Source organism: Pan troglodytes, chromosome 11, assembly GCF_028858775.2.
Source record: "Pan troglodytes isolate AG18354 chromosome 11, NHGRI_mPanTro3-v2.0_pri, whole genome shotgun sequence".
In the NCBI taxonomy this organism is placed as follows: Eukaryota; Metazoa; Chordata; class Mammalia; order Primates; family Hominidae; genus Pan; species Pan troglodytes.
The window spans coordinates 111,743,514-111,764,899 of NC_072409.2; the positions used below are offsets into that span (position 1 = coordinate 111,743,514).

The 21,386-nt window shown below is 39.7% G+C and overlaps 1 protein-coding gene across 11 annotated transcripts in view; it reads left to right on the forward strand.

The window, feature by feature from the left end:
* The window catches only part of GLIS3 (GLIS family zinc finger 3), a 740,609-nt gene that overhangs the window by 375,641 nt on the left and 343,582 nt on the right, over nt 1–21,386 (forward strand). Inside the window, exon 1 of one of the 11 annotated variants that reach the window (XM_054658641.2) lies at nt 20,202–20,484. The exons of 9 other annotated variants lie outside the window; for them this stretch is intronic. In XM_054658641.2, coding sequence (XP_054514616.1) covers nt 20,424–20,484 — 61 coding nt within the window. In that variant the 5' untranslated portion in view covers nt 20,202–20,423. Of the gene's footprint in view, nt 1–20,201; nt 20,485–21,386 lie in introns of those variants that run through there. One more of the 11 variants, XM_054658643.2, reaches the window with a different exon arrangement.

The window sequence follows — 21,386 nt, forward strand, 5'->3', positions numbered from 1 at the left end:
TCATTCATTCCAAAAATATTTATATCATGCTTGCTACCAAAACCCAGGTCCAGATAACTGTCTATAGTTGGTATTTCTGAAAGTGCCAAATACCTTATATAAAAGTGGACTTTAAAAATACTGTACGTTTGGATTTGGAATAATCTCAGATGTTGAGAATCAACTCCAGATTCCCAATTAATGTATTGTACAAAACAAGGAGAAACTGCTTGCATGTGTCTTACTCAGTATGGAGACCTAGTGACTTCAGTGGAGTGGACCATCCTATACCTGTGTTGGTGCCCTGCTTCCCTTTAGGAATGGAGTTGTAGGTAAGGAGTTGCACATATTGAGGACTGGAGCTGAGCCACTACCCTGGAAAAGAAAGCTCACTGATAATAAGAAAGACAGATGCAAATACAAGACTTTCCAAGTAAATAAGAAATACATATTCATGTGGGTTTATTCCAAGCCTGAATGTGATTCATTTTGGGGGCACATATTTTTTTCTCAGATCTTAGCATTTGGAGGCAGAGCTAAACTTCATTTCTCATATACCCTTAAATATAAGAACTTGGTATAAAAGAGGCACTTTACAAAAAGAGAAATATTTAGCAGATATGTTAATTGTTGGAATTAAAAAAACCGAACTACCACAGAAAACCCTTCTGGTTATTATCACCTCAAGTAAAATAAAATAAAAATATATTCTGCCACTTTTCGACCTTTGCTTATTGGTTTCCCTTTAAATGACTTTTTAAATGTATTCCTTAGCAGCCAGCCCTCTTCAGTCGTTTAATCATCAGCCAATTTGACATTTGAGTATTTGTTCTGCGTATGGTACTGTAGTTCCAAATTACACTCATTATAAATCTGCAATGTCTAACCACTGTAGACCAAGTTCTAAGCTTAATCTATATCAAAAGAAAAACAGTTCAAGTCATCTTAGATTGCTTCTGTATGATTGCTTTTGTCATAAAATTTTATATCACGTGATGACTTATCAATCCACTAAAGGTCACACTAAATGATGTAAGCAGTTCTCCCCTCAGATAGCTAAAGATAAATCCTTTAACGAAATCAACCAGCAAGAATCTTTCCTTATTCCAAATTTTGAAGTCTGCATCTGATTTTCAAATTAAGTGAATGAGGTTTATTCCATCTGTGTTCCTTTCTTTCTTTCGACACTAAAAATGGAAGCCCAAAGACAGAGTTTAACATTTTTTTTTCAAGTTGGAGAACAGAATGTGATAGGTTAAATTTCAATCTAATCTCTCTCTAAGCAGTATCTACGGAATCTTTCTTATTACTAGGCTTGGGTACAACACATTTCATTTTTGAAGGCTTAACTTAAGCTATTCCCTAGATTCTCTGTTAGTGAATAAATAGAACCTTTTATCTTTATACTGTTATGGTGAATAGTGTACTTATATGTATATGTATATTGCCATGCCCATCCCTGCAAAATTGAATTGTAATAGCCCTTTAATGATGGAAACTGATAATATTTCAGAAGTGAATGTCTGGTATTCTAAATATGAGTTACAGGTGATACTCATCAAAGTGCATTCACCATATATGTGGGTGGCGATAAATCTCATCTTTTGATAGAAGCTTGATTGTTCTCATATGATTCCCTTTGTGTGATCTGCATGTGCTACCATGACACAGTTCTAAGTATATGATTTTTTAATTAAATAATTGTTAATTGAAATGAAGTGACAACATTTTCTACTTCATTGTGTTTCCTGCCTGTCTCTAGGTAGGATCCCCAGTTATGAGAATTCATGAGGATTTCATGAACATTTTTTACTAGTATTTACAATGGAAGTCTTTTGAATATTCCTCCTGCCTATGTGGATTTAGGTAGTTTTTAATAAAACACACACCCTGAACATATAGGAAAAGTCAGATGGTGTATGGATAGCCTTGCCTTTCGAAGTCTTTCCAAAATGGAGAAAGGAGTTCCACCGTACCTTTAGTGTAAGCCTTCTGATGGAGGCTCACTGTTTTAGGGTCAGAACAGTGTGTTTTTTGATTGAACACATGCTTGATCTTTGGCATGTTGTGTTGGGTGTGTGCTTGGAGAACAAGATTGAAGTGTGCTCCTAGATGACTGTCTTACTTCCATACACTGTACATGGCATGTGGAATTAGAGATTTCCCATAGAGCTGGGAGGGCATTCTGACACCGTGTCCCATGCCTTAGTTGCTGACTCATGTGTGGTTTTGGAAAATTGACTGGAACAGTGCAGATCTGTTGACCAGCCCAGCTTCACTCATCCTAGCCATCCATACATACTTGCTTGGCCATTCTGGCAAGAGACTTCCTCCAGCCTATTTCCAAGTCTATGTCCAAAAGAGTTGCCCTTCTATAAATTTTTCTCTAATTTGATTGTTAATTCCTATCTTCACAGTCTTTGAGAGCCCATTTGAAGCTCGTATTTTCAAGAAAAGTTTCTTCAGATCGCTTTAACTCATCCTGGACACTGATTTCTTTTTTATCACTTCAGCCTTTTTGAAGGCAGGAAGCATGTCTAGTAGTGTTATTATTGTTTTCTCCATATGGTATAGGGCAATTTCTATATCCATGATTTACTACTTATCACAGAATCAGAGACAGTTTGGGCTAGCCAGGTTTTAAACAATTCTTCGGCGTATCCCTTTTTCATTTTGCATGTGAGGACACTTGTGTCTAAGAGAAATTAAAGTGACATTTGGTCAGTATTTACTGATTGCTAATTATATTCCTATCCTTTATTATATTTTAAGTTTTAATTTTGATATAATTTCAGACAACAAAAAAAATTGCAAGAACAATGTACCGAATTCTCCTATACTCTTTACCCAGATTTCCCAAATGTTAACTTTTTACCACATTTGCTTCATCATCCCCTCCCTGTGTTTTTTTCCTGAACAATTTGAGTAGGTTATAGACTTGATGCCCTTTTCCCCCTAAATACGTTAATGTACAGTTTCTACAAACATGCACATTTTCTTATGCAAGTTATTCTCTTAACTACAGTACAATTGTGAAAATCAGGAAACTAACAGTGATAAATACTGTTACCTAATATACAGACCTTAGAGATTTCACCAATTTTCCCGGTGTCCTTTGTAGCAAAAGAAAATACTGGATCGCAAGCGTAGTGTTTAAAGCCACACAGCACATTAAGTGGTAGCTGTGAGACTGGCACCCAGATCTTCCAACTCATTCTCCTGTGTTCTTTCTGCCTCATTAAATTAAAATGACATCTGTAGACCTCACCTCTGACAACACTGTGGAGTTATCTGAAAGCCTTCGTATACTTCTTAAGGTGTTCAAACTGATTAGTAACTTCCAGAATCTGAGGCTAGTAATGATGTTATTTTTTTTTAAAGGTCAGTGAATACAAAGTAGAAATCTTGATGACTTTCCTCATGCTTTCCTTGTGTCTGCCAATCAGTAGAGGTCTCATTTATGAGATAAAAAGTCAGAGGAGTACCAGTTGATAGTTGGACAGCTGCAGAAAGCTTGACCAACAATTAACTAGGGTTGGAGACTCCTAAAATTTAGAGATAGGACAATCAGCTCTCCCATCTTCCTCATTAAAGCTGGTGGTGATGATCTGTGACCCATAGTAAAAAATATCAAAATACCACCTGAGACTTAGTTTAAAAAGATCATCTGTTATAAATTAAATAACTCATATTTTTTCTACATTGCTGCCACGATTTGCATAACGAAATTTTCTCGTTATCTAACAGTTACAGAATCTAGATTAAACAGATTGATGTTTCAACAATTAGGCCTAACGAGGGACCAAGGCTTCTGTCTATTTTTGTGGAGTCTGTTGTTTAATTTACCATAGGCATCCCAGTGTGGCCTTCAGCATTAAAGAGAAAATTCCATAGCAGAATGTTCAACTGGAAAAGTATTTGGCATTGTTGAAAGGTTTGGAGGACAATTACAACACTCATAAAACCAGAAAATGATACATAAATCTTTTTTAAAGTAAAAATGTTGGCTTATTTCTCAAAATGTTTTTATTACTTAATAATATGAGTATCAGAGCCTTTGTTTAGCACATAATATTCAGGATAATTTAGTAGACATGAACTAAAGAGCTTTAAACCACTTGCTTTTATCACAGTTCAATTTCATTCTTCTATTCAAGCATAGTGACGTTCATTTAGTGACTTTGTTGTGGGAACATTTCTTTGCATATGATACACAGAACCATTCAGATGTAGTCTGTTTTGGATCATTATCCATTTCTTTGGGCTTTCTTGGATGGAACAAATAGAGTCCCGTTAACAGTCTCAAGTCAAAAATATCTTAAAGACATGACTTGTCTTATATGTATAATTAGGAAAAAAACCCTTTATTTTAAAATATACTTTAGACAGTGATTTACAACAGAGAGCTAGTCTGAAGCTTTGGCAAGTGTGTGTGTGTGTGTGTGCGTCTGTGTGTGTGTGTAAGAGAGAGAGAAGAGAGAAAAGATAAGAAAGGCAACAACTGGTCTGATTTGCTTGCTGAGTTTTCAGTTGAAAGCCTTTGCTGTCAAGGAGGTAAGGAAATGATTGCATTGAACCGGGCCAGGTATGTTATCTCCACTTGGTAGGAACAGACTCCAACTAAAGCCCTAGGCCAGGGTGCTCCTCCTGTGGTTCCTTGACTCCTTGCAGCTGGCCCTTAGAATGTGTCCTGGTCAGAGCCTTTGGAGATTCTGATCCGGCTTGGCCAGTGTAGAGGAGTAATCAGACCAAAAGTGGCACCTTGAAACAAACACTTTGGAAGAGGAAACACTCACAAAGAGGACCCGGAAGCCATAGGTGCTGTGTAAACCAGTCAGTCCGTCTGTTAGAAAATAAGTATTACTGTTGGATTTGCAGAAAAGTATATGAAAGGCAGTGAAAGTTCAGTGAAAGGAACACGAGTGAGCTGTGGTATCAGGCAATCCCAAATTCCAATCTCGATACTGCCACTTGTGCTACCAACATGTACAGCTTGAATAAGTTTTTTAATCTCTCTAATCCTCACTTTATGTACCAGGAAAATCTTACATTCATTCAGCAAGGATATATTGGGCACCTATTGTGTACCAGCACTCTGTCAGGCATGGAGAATGTACTGATGGGTAAGACACTGTCCTCTCTTCAAGTGGCTCAGAGCCTGCTAGACTCACAGAGTGGCAGGCTTATGTGAGGATATATGTGAAATCACTTAGCAGAAAATCTGGCACATAGTAGTGGCTTAATATATTTATTTTTCTTTCCTGTTTGTCCTCTGAGCCTTTCATGAACATGGGGAAATAAAAAAAAATTCCCAAGAATGTAGCAATTTCAGTCAGTTACCTCCCACACAGGATCTCTTAGCAGGAATTGCCATAATTTGGAATTTGACCAACGAAGTATATACTTCTATGGAATCTGTACTGGACTGAGTCAGCAAACAGGAGCTCCTGTTGCAGCTTTGCTCTTGGGCAATTCCCTTATCCTCTTTGGATGTCATTTCTGTCAATGGTACAATGAGGGTTTGGGATTAATTAGGCATGATCTTTATCCCTTCGGATCCAAATGAACTGATTTTACTTCTGATTCTCCACTTGCATCGATGTTTTGTTTGTCTGTCTTTCTTATATCCACCTTCTCCTGACCCTCACACTCAGAGAGATTTTTGGAGTTGTTCGCAAACAGGAACACGCATGACTTTTTGTTTTCAACCTCGGTTTAGTTGCTTTTATCCCCTTCCTTCCTCTCATCTCTGGTTTTGCAGCAAATGGAAGAGGAAAGAGGAGGAAGACTTGGCTGTCTCTACATCTTACCATCTGCCCTCTTAATTACCCTTAGGTGATTCTTGAGTCCTCTCTTTCATGCTGAGAACACATGAGACTGAAGACCCTCTGTTCACTTATGTCTTCATCAGAGTAACTGCTTTTATGTGTAGCCACGGAATCCTTAAGTGAAATTATAGAACACCGAAAATCATAAGTAGTGCGAACTGGAAGGGACGTTAGTGGCCATTTGGGAATACATAAAACTGAACTCCTGGAAGGAGAAGGGGCCTTTCCAAGGTTGGGCAGTTGGTTAGTACTCAGGCCAGCACTTGAACTTATATCATTAGTGCAGTTCTCTTTCACTGTGCCCTTTGCTGTAAGAATGGTTATTTTTTTGATTTATTCTTCCCATCACGTCTTAAGTGATCAAATATCATGTGCCTCTTTTTATAGTAAAGATTAGCTCGAGGCCCCCATCTGCCTTGTTCTGTGGTTTTTCTTGTCCTTACTGGTTCTTGGCCAGTGTCGCCTGGGCTGCAGCTTTCCTTTCCACCCTTCACTGTATCAAAGTGTATCCTGGGAAAGGATCTGAGTTGCTCCTAGTCACCATCAACCCTATAGATCTCTTCAATTCCTATTTGCCTCTTAATAAATGTGTTGATTGTAGCTAACAGTTTTTGGATGCTTAATATGAGCCTGACACTGTGTCAAGTACTTTCCCTCAGAACAATTATGTGATGTGCCATTGTTTTCTGCATTTGCCAGAGGGAGTAATTGAGGTGCAGAGAAGTTCCATGCTGTGCCTGAGGTTCCGAGTCTAATAAGCAGTAGCCCAGGCTTTGAAGGCACCTGGTCTCTCGCCTCAGAACCTGTGCTGTTAAACATTGTGCTCTGTTCCCCTTCCGCCCAGCTCCCTCCTACTCCCCTGTCTGCAATCACAGCAGTACTTTCTCTCCCTTGTCTGCAGATTCCTTTTTTCCTGCCTCCCCAAACACTGGAGATTCCCAGAGTTCTGTCCTTGTCCCTGTTCTTCATCCCCTGTATGCATGATGCCTGAGCAATCTCACCCAGTTGAAGACTCTATCTTATTGTTATCCCCAGAAACTTGTTCTAGCCCCATTTCTAGGCTCTCCTTTCCAACTGAATATTTGTAGTTCTATCTGGATATCTGCATAGGCACATCATACTCAACTTGTTAAAAACTACGTGGCATCTTAGGTGACTGGAGTGACGCCCATCAGGCATCAGCCCGGAGCAGGAATTTTGGAAGCCTTCCTGATTCTGCTGCAGTGAAACTCGGAGTGTAGCTTTATGTCAGACTGTATGGGTCTGGATAGTAGAAACTATTTTTCATAAGCATTTATCTGTAAACAAATAACTTAGAAAATCTTTTTCCCCCCATGGAAAAGAATGTAGGTTTTTTGTTTTGTTTTGTTTTTGAGACGGAGTTTCGCTCCTGTTGCCTAGGCTGGAGTGCAATGGCACGGTCTCAGCTCACTGCAACCTCCGCCTCCTGGGCTCAAGCGGTTCTCCTGCCTCAGCCTCCGGAGTAACTGGGATTACAGGCATGTGCCACCACGCCCGGCTAATTTTTGTATTTTTAGGAGAGATGGGGTTTCACCATGTTGGCCAGGCTGGTCTCGAACTCCTGACCTTAGGTGATCTGCCCATCTCAGCCTCCCAAAGTGCTGGGATTACAGGTGTGAGCCATCGTGCTCGGCCAGGAATGATGTTGGGAATGGTCTATTTGCCATGTTTCAGGGCCCCTCCAGCCTCTGTTCTCCTGCATCTGTGGACCCTCAAAGTATGTTAGAGCCTCTCACAGTGTGGATGAAACACAGCCTACATGGGTTTCCACAAGTCCCAGTAACCCAGTGTACCAAAGCAAAGCATGATACCTTAAAAAGGAAACCAAGAACAAAATTCAGAATCAATCTCTCTTCCCTTCCCTTCACTTCCCCTAGACTCCAGCTGCTCTGCTATCTTTGGTTTAAACAGTGCTACTTTTGTCAAGATTAAGCATCTTTTTGTTTCTTTTAAGTCTGGTCTTTGCTTTGCTTGGGAGTGTTCATCTGAGTTTTACTGCCTTCCTCCCTGATCTATTCATTTTCATTCTTCATTAAGCCTCTCACTTTATACAATATCTTTTGCTTTCCAATATTGTTTGTTCCATGCTTATGGGATGTTCTTTACCATCTAATTTTAGATCATACATAATGCCCTCTAAACAGCCTTTCCTTTGGAGGGATAAAAGCCATGGTTAAGATGTCACTTCCCATAAATCAGTTTTGGTGAAGATGAAGGCAGCTGTGGGGAGAAGTGAGGGGAGCAGGAACTCACAAAGTCTGACCCTTTCAAAGTCGAGTTAATCCTGCCTCTTATCCCTGTCGTCTCCGTGCTACTCTCTGGAGGGTGGATGGACCCTCTTTAACATGAAGAAATGAGCTTTTGCATTGTTCCTCTTTGTCACAACAACAAAAGCTCTGGAAAATTCCAATTAATTAGCAAGCCTTGGGCTAATGAAAGAATCAAACTGAAAGCAAAGTCCTCTAAGCTTTCAGAGAGGCATAAGCATGGGAGGACAATGCTGATTTCAAATATTTGGGGCTGTTTGTATAATTTTCCCAGGGTTTGCCTTCCTGAGACAGAGATAAGCTGAGAGAGAAAAGAGCAAGGATTTGTCAGAGTCAGGATGTAATAACATTGTTGGCTTTTAAGGACACTAAATGACCCACTGTCATTTGAAGGAGGCAGTTAAATGTGGACTCATAACATCCGGGAAATTAAAACCAGCATATAGACCTTTGCATATTTTGTGTTTAGAGGAAGATGTGACAATTGGATGAGCATAAAGTAGATTATGAAATAAGGTTAAAGTTAATTCTTATGAAGGACCAGGAAATCACTGTACCATGGTATCCATGAATGAGGGCTTATAGCCAGTGTGGCTGCTAGAAATGCATGGTGATGAAAAGCACTGGCCTTACTCATTTGTAGCCTTTTCATTATATGTTGTTGTTATTATTAACAGTAATAATAGTGTAATAAGCACAACGAAACCACCACCACCAACTAATATACTGAGCACTTACTGTACACTAAGCACAATTCTGAGCATACCTAATTTTCTCAAGAATCCTATGAGATACTAAATACTATGTAGCTGATGCTTTTATTACCTCCATTTAATATTTCAGAATACTGAAGTGTAGCTACTCAATGACTGGCCCACATATATAAGCAATGGGCCTAGAATGTGAATCTTTGCAGTCTAATTTCAGTGTTCACACTCCAAACTGCCATGCTGTCCTGGCCTGTGAAATGTGGTCTTACTGCCTGGGTAGAAATAGCACTTGAGAGGCTACATGTGGCCAGGCTGGACTAGAAGCCAGAAAGTGTGAGGACTTATTCTCAGTTTGGTCACAAATTATTCCCATGATCTTGGACAAATCACTTGCTTATCATTTCTTGTTCATCTGTAAAATGAAATTGTTATGTTAAATGAGGTATCCTCCAGCTCTTAATATTCCATGGATTGTGAAAATGATGAATTTCATACATAGGTAAATTAAATGGGCATGTTTGAGAAATGGTATGTGTGCGCGTGCGTGTGCGTGTGTGCCAGTGCACATGCGTGCACATGCTGAGACATAAAAAATGAGGCAGCAGCTATGGGCCCAGGCAGATCTGTGTTCAAACCCTAACTCTCCTGTATGACTTTAGAGCTGATTGCTTTATGTCTTTGAACTTGAGTTTCTTTATTTTCTAGTGGAGGTGATGTATTACATGTGTAGAGTCCCTAGCATGATTCCCAGGCATTGTTGCTACTTCCCCTCTCTATCCTCATGTGGATGATGAGAGGGTAGAAAGGACCCTACTTAGGGAGCTGGGTCCAGAGAAGAGATTAGTTCAGTTAAAAAGAACATTTTCTTGAAGAGGTGGCTGTGTAGGTATTTTTGCATGGATGGATCTGTTGGCGATTGATTTTTTTTTTTTTTTTTTTTTTTTGACAGAGTCTCGCTCTGTCGCCCGGGCTGGAGTGCAGTGGTGCAATCTTGGCTCACTGCAAACTCCGCCTCCAGAGTTCAGGCCATTCTTCTGCCTCAGCCTTCTGACTAGCTGGGATTACAGGTGCGTGCCACTATGCCCAGCTAATTTTTTGTATTTTTTAATAGAGATGGGATTTCACTGTGTTAGCCAGGATGGTCTCGATCTGACCTCGTGATCTGCCCACCTCGGCCTCCCAAAGTGCTGGGATTACAGGCGTGAGCCACCGCGCCCGGCCAGTGATTGATCTTATAGATGAGAATCTTCCATTCTGAAACGGTCAAGCTTCTAACAGGTTTTCCTGATAGACTTATTCATTGAATTATATCACCTTCCTTCCATTGTTCTTGCTTGGGTAATTATTTTGTCTGCAAGTGTTCTTCAGATTCCTTGGACCAAGTGACAATTGAAAGGATACCGGCTGAGAATCACACTTGCTTGAAAGATATCCCCCCAAATTAATGCCTACCTGGAACCTCAGAATGTGACTTTTGTTTTTTTGGAGATAGAGCTTTTGTAGATGTCATCAAGTTAAAAAAATGAGGCCATACTGGATTAGAGTGGGATCTAATCCAGTAATTGATGTTCTTAAAAAAAGAAGGAAATTTGGACACAGAGACAAGAATGCAGGGTGAACACAGAAGACATACAGGGAGAGCACCACATGACGACAGAGGAGGTGATGGGAGATCACATATCTATAAACTGAGGGATGGTCAGTGTTGCTGGCAACCACCAGAAGCTGGGAAGGGGCAAAGAAGGATCCTCTCCTAGAGGCTACAGAGAGAGCCTGGCCCTGCCAACACCTTGATTTCAGAATTCTAGCCTCAGCCTGGGTGCAGTGGCTCACGCTTGTAATCCCACCACTTTGGGAGGCCGAGGCAGGTGGATCACTTGAGGTCAGTAGTTTGAGACCAGCCTGACCAACATGGTGAAACCCCCATCTCTACTGAAAAAAACAAACAAAAATTAGCTGGGTGTGGCATGCACCTGTAATCCCAGCTACTTGAGAGGCTGAGTGGGGAGGATTGCTTGGAACCTGGGAGGCAGAGGCTACAGTGAGCCAAGAATTGTGCCACTGTACTCCAGCTTGGGCGACAGAGCGAAACTCTGTCTCAAAAAAAAAAAAAAAAAAAAAAAAAAAAAGACTTCTAGCATCCAGAACTTGGAGAGAAGAAAATCCTGTTGTTTCAAGCCATTCAGTTTGTTGTACTTTTGTTACGCCAGCCCTAGTAAACTAATACAGCAAGTGAAGTATCTGCTTCTTACCATAATAACTGGGGCTGGACGAGTTGGAGAGAGACAAGTAGACACTGACTAAAGGGGAAAAGAAAGTCCAAGGCATCCACGAAGGGGTGTTTTTGAAACCCTTTATTTGTCATGGGGCTCCTCTTCCCCATGTGTATAAACATTCTTTTTATTCTTATTGTCCATGATCAGAGCAGGTGTTGTGGAAATGCTAAAACAGAAATTTTCTAATTGATTAAAATTTGAGGCTAATATTATTTTTTATTTAAATTTTTAAAATTCTTATTTGTTTATTTATTTTGAGACAGGGTCTCGCTTTGTCTCCCAGGCTGGAGTGCAGTAGCACGATCATGGCTCACTGCAGCCTTGGTCTCCTGGGCTTAAGCCATCTTCCTGCCTCTGTCTCCTGAGTAGCCGGGACTACCAACATGCCTGACTGATTAACAAAATTTTTTCTTTTCTTTTCTTTCTTTTTTTTTTTTTTTTTAAGAGATGGGGTCTCACTACATTTCCCAGGCTGATTTCGAACTCCTGGTTTCAAGCAATCCTTCCACCTTAGCCTTCTTAAGTGCTGGGATTATAGGCATGAACCACCACTCCCAGCCAACATTACTTTTTAAAATTTGACTTTCATAAAAGCAGTATCCTCTAGACTGCAGTGATTACCAATACGGATATGGAGGTGTTGCACACACAATGAGTATTGAGACAGTGACTACCTGGTTTACCAGCTGATTTAAATATTCTTTTGAAGTCATCTACATGCCTCCAAAAGTTAAAAAAGGATATATCTGAAACCCTAACTTGGCTATAGAATAGGTTGGAAAGTACAGAGTTCATTAGAATTACATTATTATTTGTAATCTGGGATAAATCTTGAAATTGTAATAAGAAAAGTAAGTCTTACCTAAAATACAAGGACTTTGAAGAAAATCACACGATCAGACAAAACTGTCAAACAAGCTTGGGTTAACGTGGACTCATTTGGTTCCAGAAAAGCTCAGAGGGAAGACAGCTCGTGAATTCTGTCATCAGGCAGTAAGGCCTGTATCGCATGTCACTTTGCTTTGTTTTTAACATGTGGTTCAAGCTATGCCAGGCCTGCCGCTGTGCGGGAGATGTACTTTCTGACAAAATAAGGCATTTTCCTGGCATCAGACCCTTTTGGAATTTTTACTGGTTTGCATAAACCCGGCGAGTTTCTATTTCCCACACATATCCAGTGCAGTCACACTTGGCATTGCGGATTTATGGTGGTCTTGAAGCCTGTCAGTGCCAGCGTGGTTGGTTCCTTAGCACCACTGGAGGTTATTCTGAAGAAATGAAACCAGGTATTCGTTCATCCATTATTTAAAAATTGTCTCTCACCTACTATGCCTGTAATGAGGAAGAAATAGCGGAGGCAAAATAGACCAATTTCGGAAGGACTGAAAATATTTTGTGGAGTGGAAAGTATTACTAGCAGGCTGTCTCCTTTTCCTCTTTCTCCTCATCCTTTATGATAATAAAGTTCACTGGAAAAGTTCGTTTGCATTATTTTGTGTTCAAAGAGATAATAATGGTGATGATGATCACAATGATGATATTAATACTAACATTCATTCTTGGTTGTCTGTTACTGGCTGAGTTGAAATACTGTATAAATAAACAAGTCTGAGGACATGAGTCTGAGCTCTTCTGAGTTACTTTGGAAACCCTATTGGCTTGCCATCTTAACTCCTGGCTCTTCTCTCCTGAATGTATTTCATTGTTGGTCACAAGAGAGATCTGTGGAACTACGTGGGCCAACCCCCAAGCACAGATTTATTATCTCTTTTCTTTTTTTTCTTTTTCTTTTTTTCTTTTGAAATGGAGTCTCACTTCTTCACCCAGGCTGGAGTGCACTGGTGCGATCTCGGCTCACTGCAACCTCTGCCTCCCGGATTCAAGCAATTTCCCTGCCTCGGCCTCCCCAGTAGCTGGAATTACAGGCATGTGCCACCATGCCCAGTTAATTTTTGTATTTTTAGTAGAGACGGGGTTTCACCATGTTGGCCAGGCTGGTCTCAAACTCCTGACCTCAAGTGATCCACCTGCCTCGGGCTCCTAAAGTGCTGGGATTACAGGCATGAACCACTGAGCCTGGCCACAGATTTATTATCTCTTATGGAAAAATAACTGTAAGTACCTTCTCCAGCATTGAGAGCCTATGGTCTATTAACTTTGCATAGAAAGGATAGAACATGATCATCCGTATTGAAAGAAAGGGCCAAGACAAGGCAGAGATTGTACAAAATGTGAGAAAACTCTCCAGTGTTTCACATATGACCCTGGAGATGGTTCATCTGATTCATTCAACCTGCATTTGTTAACCATGAGAATCATATATGGGATGGGGACTAGTGATGCAAATTCAAGTAATATACAGGCCCTGTTCTCAAGGAGCTTATAGTCTAAAGTTGAGACTGGTGAGCCATCTGCAAATTTATCTGGTACCACATTCTCCCTTGCCGAGTACATTGCAGCTAGCCTGGCTTTTTTTTTTTTCTCTCCTTTCTCTAGCATACCAAGCTGGTTCAGCCTTCAGGTCTTTGTACTAGCCATTTTTTTCTGCCCGGGACTCCGCCCCCATATTGTTACATGGCTGGTTTCTTCTCACTATTTGCATCCCAGCTTATGAGCTACCTCTTCCATAGGCCTTTTCTGCCACTCAGTTCAGAGTAGCCTCCCATCTCATCTATTTTATGTCTTTCATGGCACTTACCCTTATTTGAAATTATCGTGTTGACTTATTCATTCACTCATATTATTGTGTATTCTCTCACCACTACAATGTGCACTTTATGAAAATGGGGGAATGTTACTTGTCTTATTTACCATTGTATCCTTGGTTAATATGTTTTTATTGAATTAATGGATGGACAAATGAATGAATGCTATCATATATTATAATACATTTAGTAGTGAAAACCTTAACAAAGTGCTATAGGAAAATGAGGAAAAGTTTGACAACTTCTGTATCTGAGCATGTCGGGGACATCTTAAAAGACATGTGAGCTCAATCTGGAAGACAGGAGACAGTATAGCTGAAGGCACTACTTCTGCTTAGGTAAATGAAGCTCTTCTTTCTTAATCTCGACCCTTCCTGCCTGACCCACTTCATCGTGGTATTCAGTGAACAGCCCAGATAATTCCGTGACAGAGGGGACAGTAACAGCCCAGTAACTGTGACCTCTGCCCTCTTTGGACACATGTGTCAGGGATATGGCAAACATGTGTTTACTGAAAACGTCTCTTTCATGCTACAGAAAGTTGCTAAAAGCTCGTCTTTCCAATAAAGAGAAACTCAGAATTGATGTAATGGAGAAAGGAGCTTATGAAACATAAGAAGGAATTCTCGACAGAATAAAAATAGCAGCTTAAAAGAGGCATCGTTTTGGAAAGGAAAAAAAAGATTTTTTCCCCTCTACTGTAAGAAAATATGTGTGGATGAGGCATGTGTGTTAAACTACAGAATAAAATTTGCATGTTACTTCAGGGTGCTGCAACCATGGCAATTCAGAGTTTTCTCGGTCCTGACAGGCATGCTTGCAATATATACATCCATTAACAAGATTATCAGTTGAAGAGACAATCATATTTTTACTGAAAAGGTTTTTTGAGGATAAAATTTATTGATATTTAATGAAGCATGAAGTTTCTAAATGAACCATGAAAGCAATAGCTAAACTAATTAACTGCACATAAAGGCTCCCAGAATGCATACGTGATGTGGGCTGTGTGCTTATCAATTGTGCCTGGTTACACTGACATCTTGGATAACATGCTCCTCATATATGCTTTGTGGAAGCACTAGTAAATCCTCCTGTAATGCATGCACTAAAGGAGGAAATAACCATTTAGATTTCCTGCAAATGTGGATTGAATATTTAAGTCAAGCACTGAGGGTTTATAGGTTATAATTTAGCAGAGTTAGGACTAGTAATAATAACATATTATTTCCACATACTTGATTTAAGCCTCTATGTATGCTCTTTCATTGAATGATAAATCGTTCCCTGGTACTAAAAATATGCATCTTCCTCCCTCCTCTCTGCTCCCCACCCCAAAGAGAGACCAAGGATGCTAAATAACATGAGATGAACATTTCATTGTGCAACAGGGATTCATGTGGGCCTTTTTCAACTACATGCAAAATCGTGCCCTGTTGAGAGCTCAGAGAATTTTCAAAAGCAGGCAAAATCAGTCCTGCTTTGGTGTTCACTGTAAGTCACACCAATTTGGGAGGCAGATGACTAACCCTAACAAAACTGTTAATGTTGACCTTTATCAATGGCCATCTTCCTTTCATCTGGTGTCTCCTTATTCTTAGCCACATGCACCTACCTCTACCCCATTGCTGCAGAGCCTAGCTCATAACAAATAGCTTATAATTACCGCACGCACCTTTCTGAAAATAATATTCATACACTAATGAAGGAGTTTGACAAATTATTAGGACCTGTAGTAATCATATATGTTAATGGAAGAGTTACAGGGACTGTGACAGATGTTAGAGCCGTGCTTTTCAAACATAAGCGTTGAAAATGCCAATGGGTTGACCCTACCCCCAGGTTTCTGATTCGGTAGATATGGAGTGAGGACAGAAACTTTGCATTTCTGACAAACTCCAGGATGATGCTGTTGCTGTTGGTCCAGGTACCACACTTTGAGAACCACTGCAAGCTAAGCTAGGAGAGGGCATTTTTTTTTCAGGGACACTCTTATCATATACCCTTTTGTTCCTTAAGGGTTGTTTCTGTTCTTCAGCATATCCAGGGTCCTCCTCATCAGATAAGGGCATGAAACTTACTGACGCTTAAGCATAATGATCCTTAAAGGGCTACCCTTCACAAGGATATGTAAATTTTAATGGGGTGAAATCAAAGGAATGAAACTCTGAAGAAGATATTTTATCTTCCAGTGGGTTGAAGGGTTTTGGGAAATATAAAATTTAGACCTGAATTCACCATTCAGACCAAATACACTTTGTCCTTGAAGCATCTCTGTGCCCTACTTACCTCTAGATGATCCCACCTTTGTTTCCACATTCTGTGTGTAATACTTAACACAGTAATTGTTATACAGCTGGCACCTGCTAAGTGTGTATTGGGTGGATGAGGAGGATGAATATATGAAGTGTACAGGGACAAAAACTTGTGTGATTTAGTGCTTCTCTCCTGAGGTTTAATCAGCTAATTAGTAAGGGAAGGAGAGGAAAGGAAGTAGAGAAATTTGTGTAGGAAAGGGCAGAGACTGCATTAAAGAATTAAGATAATGGAGAAAGAAGGGAGGGAATAACCTTATTTCTATGTGAATGTGAGGAGAGTTTGTTTTGTCATGTGAGAGAATGGAAGAGTGAAGGAAGGCTTCAGGGCTGCTCAAGGGTATAAGAGTTGTCAATCAAGAGGAATGGCCACACAAGAGGTGATTTTTTTTTTTTAATCATTGCTGGACTTGGGGTTTGAATGTACTTCTCCACCTGAAACTGGTATGAGGAGTTCAGGGATTTATTTGGGTTATGGATGATTAAATTTGTTAACAGATACCAAATAATATATTGTTAATGTGAATAATAGGGGATAAATGAATAGCAGTAGCATGTAGTGGGAAGATGCTTAGCCGTTGCTATGATCTTGAGCAGTGGTTCCCACAGCAGAGGGGCCTGAGGACCTGCAGCATCAGCATCAGCATCACCCAGGAACTTGTTAGAAATGCAAAATCTCAGGTCCCACCGTACACCCATTGAATCAGAAACTCTGGGATGGGCCTAGCAATCTGTGCTTGTACAGCCGTCCGTGAAATTCTGATGCACGCTTAAGTTGGAGAACTGTGGGCCTGTGGAGTTGCTCGACTTATGGGTTCTCCATTTGAAGGAGAAGTAGACCCTGTACCTGGCTCGGACTCTCTGAAATTCAGGAGGGCTTTTGGTTAAAAGATAACCGGTGACTAATGTCCTATGTGTGAGTGCAAATTATTGCTAAATATTTCATCATTTAAAAGGCCTATGAAGGCACAAACATTGTGAGTTCAGCAAAGAAAACAAATATGCTAAATATTGAAAAGGGTAAGAGAAAAGTTTAGAAAGCAGTCACACCGCACAACTGCCTAAGAATCTACGCCACGGCCAGGTCACGAGCTTGGGAAAGTTACTTGATTATGGACAGAATGCGCCATGTAATGGGTCAGTGGTTCCAGGTGTAATCCACTGCTGATGTCATTTGCTGCACAATCATGCTTATTCTCTTGCTTTTTAACTTGCTTTTTAAAAATCTTTTGGCAGTGATCCAGTAACGTGACCTTTTTAGTGTTGTACACATTAACACTAGTATTTTTTTCTTCAAATAGCATTATTTTTTCAGTGTAGAAAAATTATGTATGTTTACTGCAGAACATTTTTTAAATACCGAAAAAAGAATAAAATAAACTTATCTACAAGTACTTTGTAGATGCAGATATCATTTGTTAATATTTTAGTAAGCAAATACATGCATGTGTCTTGTGCCTTATTCTAAATAAAGTTTCATGGTCTCTTTTTCCACATTGTGTTACAAACTCCCCATGTAGTTCAGTATTCTTTGAAAATATAATTTTTAAGTGCAACCAGACATTTTTTATGTATACAGAAAGTGTACTATAATTTGTTTAGTCAAGTTTGCTTTCTTTTTTACTGAACTTATGTTGTAACGAATATCTTTAAAAATGATGGTCTCAATGTCTAAATATGTCCATGGGGTAGATTATTTGGTCAGATGAACATTTTAAATACCTCTGACTGTGTTACCAAGTTGCTTCCCCAAAGGTTTATATAACATATTACACTCTCAACTCAATCTACTGGCAGAATATTGTGTTCATTTTATGTCTCATCTACTAGATTATTTTGTGAACTGGTTAGGCCCTTTGTTTTTCCCCCTACATGAATGTTTATCTTTATCATTGATTCATAAGGACTGTTTATTTAAGTCTTTAACTCTTTGTGATATAGAATGTTAATATGTTTCCTGGTCTTTTGTTTGCTTTTTCATTTTGTTTGTGGTGCTTTTTGAGCTAAAATATTTTTGTAGTTATATCTGTTTATCTTTGCCTTCTGCATCCTAAAATGAAGTAAAAAATTCAAATACATTTTCTTTTAGTTGTTTTACATTTTATTTTAATATTTAGCTCTTTATTTCCCTGGAATTTCTTGTGGCATATTATGGCTGATTGTATTTTCCAATGATGACTAAAACCATAGCTCCCATTCTATATTCTCTTTTGTGATGTGACGCTCCCACTCTCATGTCAAGAGATGGAGTCTATTTCTCTACCCCCTTGAATTTGCATGGGTTCCAAGACTGTTTGGGCCAATTACATACAGTAGAAGTGATGCTACATCTGTTGGAGGCATGTTTCTAAATGGCCTGAAAGCCCCCTCTTTCTGCCTCTCGGAAACCAGCCACCATGCTGTGGGAAGCTCGAGTCACATGCAGAGGCCATGTGTTGGTGTTCTTATTGACAGCCGCAGCGTAGCTCCTAGCTGATAGCCAGCATCGCCTGGCAGCATGGGAGTGTGCCACTTAGATGTCCATCCAGCCCACCCCTCAGATGACTGCTGTCCTAGGTGACATCTGACTGCAGTGCATGAGAGACCCCAAATGAGAAGCATCCTGATGAGCCCAGTCAACCCCTAGAACCACAAGAGATAATAATAAATTGTTGTTTTAAGGATGCTAAGTTATTGAGTGGTTTGCTATGTAGCAGTAGATAATCAGAACATCTATACAAGTAATGTGAATAAGCATTTAGCTTTGATTTTTCTTTCCAAACTATAATAAACTGTTGACCCACTACCATTTATTGATCTCTTTTCACCCACTCATTTGTGAAGCAATAATATGCAAACTACTATATATTTGAGGTCATGATTTTATACTTCTGTTCTCTTTCTTTATTTAGTTTAATTAGTCTTCATTCTGTGTTCCACAATATATATATATTTTGAGACAGAGTCTTACAGTGTTGCCCAGGCTGGAGTGTAGTGGTGTGATCTCAGCTCACTGCAACCTCTGCCTCCTGGGCTGAAGTGATTCTCCTTCCTCAGCCTCCTAAGTAGCTGGGATTACAGGAGTGCACAAGCACACCTGGCTAATTTTTGTATTTTTAGTGGAGACAGGGTTTCAACATGTTGACCAGGCTGGTCTCGAACTCCTGACCTCAAAGGATCTGCCCGCCTCAGCCTCCCAAAGTGCTGGGATTACAGGTGTGAGCCACCATGCACAGCCCACAATTTTTATTTTCATATTTTTGATTATTCGTACTATTTTATTCTTCCAAGTTAGAATTCATTGTCAAGGTAGTGAATAAGGAAAGGCCCATTAGGACTTTGCATCAATTCAGTGGTTTTCTCTCTGCATGATATTGCTCCTTGGGGACATTTGGCAATCTCTAGACAGAGTTTAATTTTGGTTGTCACCACGAGGGGTGCTACCGGCATCTAGTGGGTAAGAGGCTAGAGATGCTGCTCAGCATACTACAATGCACAGAGCACTCCTGCTCTTGCAACAAAAAACGATGGAACACAAAATGCCAGTAATGCAGAGGCTAAGAAGCACTGCATTCAACCTATAAGAAAGTTTGGAAGAATGAACATACTTATTATATGTTGCTTTCTCCTCCAGAAACATTTACGTATCTATGTTTATTTAGGTCTTCAGAAACAGGTAGTTTTCTTCATATTACATGCCATTCTTAAGAATTTTTAATTCTTTTTTTCATTATATTTTAAAACTTATAATTGATGGTATATAAGAAACCTATTGCTTTTGTAAAGTTTACATTGCGTCTTGTCACCTTATTGAATTTTCGTTTATAACAATTTTTAGTGGATTCTGTTGAATTTTATAGGTAGAAAGAATTTCTGAAATTTAACTTTGTGAAAAGGAGAGAGTGAACACCACGTTTACTCAGAAAATGGGTTGGAAAGGATTTGAGAGATTACTTAATTACTCGCCTGCATTTTAGTGGTGATAAATCTGAGGCCTAGAGAAGTTAAATACTCTGCTTCATGTCACATAATTTGTGTAGGCTCCTAGAATGGAAAGTAGCCCAAACAATAGCCTTTGGATGAAGGCAGTGAAAATCCTCATAATCTACATTAATATGTAAACCTTGTTATTGTGTTTAAAGCCTTTGAGATGTTATAGAGTTGGGAATGTCCTTAGGGATTTTTCTCCTCCATTCCCCTCCTCCTACATTCTCTGCAATATCCTGGCAACCCCGTCCTGTATTCTTCCAGGAACAAGAACTCTGCCTCACAAAGGTTCCCAGTCACTTCTGATTTCTAGAAAGTTCTTCCTTTGGTTCCTTCCTGAGGCTCACACATCCTTTATGGTTGAAGGGTGTTGGGAAGCAGAGCTTTCATCAGCTGCTGAAGTGGCAACTAATAGAGGTTTGAATGGCCGTAGAAAAATATTGTGTTACTTGTTTGTTGTCTAGGTGAGATATGAGACTGGGAGTGTTTGAGGTTCTGGTTTTTTCATACAAGACCTGTGCAAACTGGAGATCCCATAAATATTTGTTGAATAACATTGAATTTTATGTGATGTTTTTATGTCTTCTCATTCTTTTTTATGAGAGTCCTTTGGGTAAGAGTTGAGCCCAAGGAGGACTGAGGGTCTTAACCTCAAATGCCCTTCATTCTGTCGCCTTCCAAAGGTTCTCTCCTGCTGTGGAAGGTATGAGTATATTTAACTAGGAACAGATGATTATTATGCTTCGTTACCAGGCATGGTCTGTGTGCCACAGGACTCTATCCAAACTCATAGACGTAATGAAGAGCGCTTTCATTGTTTAGGACTCCTGAAGGCAGATTTTTTCCTTAGAACAAAGATGAAGAAAGGCCACAATCCAAAGAAATCCCCTCAGTGCAAAACTGTGAACTGGACAATTGTTCTGCAGTTATTTTGCCAAGAAATAATAGCCTTAGAGCCCCACTTACTGCTTGTAAACTTTCTTTGAGAAGAGAATCTTTAAAAAAATTATGCTGTCAAGTTCCATATGCTTAAATTAGACTTTCCCCCTTTCTAAGCAAGGTGCTTGCTCTCCCTGAGCAATCTGAGTGTTGGTTCAGTGGCAGATTTACATTTGGTGGATGAATAAGCAGGCACTAGTTCTAATAAAACCTGTGGTTTAGCTGTGTTTCTGCTAAAACCTATAGTTTGAGGAGATAGAGGCAAACTCAAACTGAGCCTCTTTTTAAAAATGTAACAATCTGATTTCTTTTTTCTCCTGAAGAGTCATACATTTTGTCTGATCTGGGAGAATGCAGGCTTTTGTATCTTCTAGGCTCAA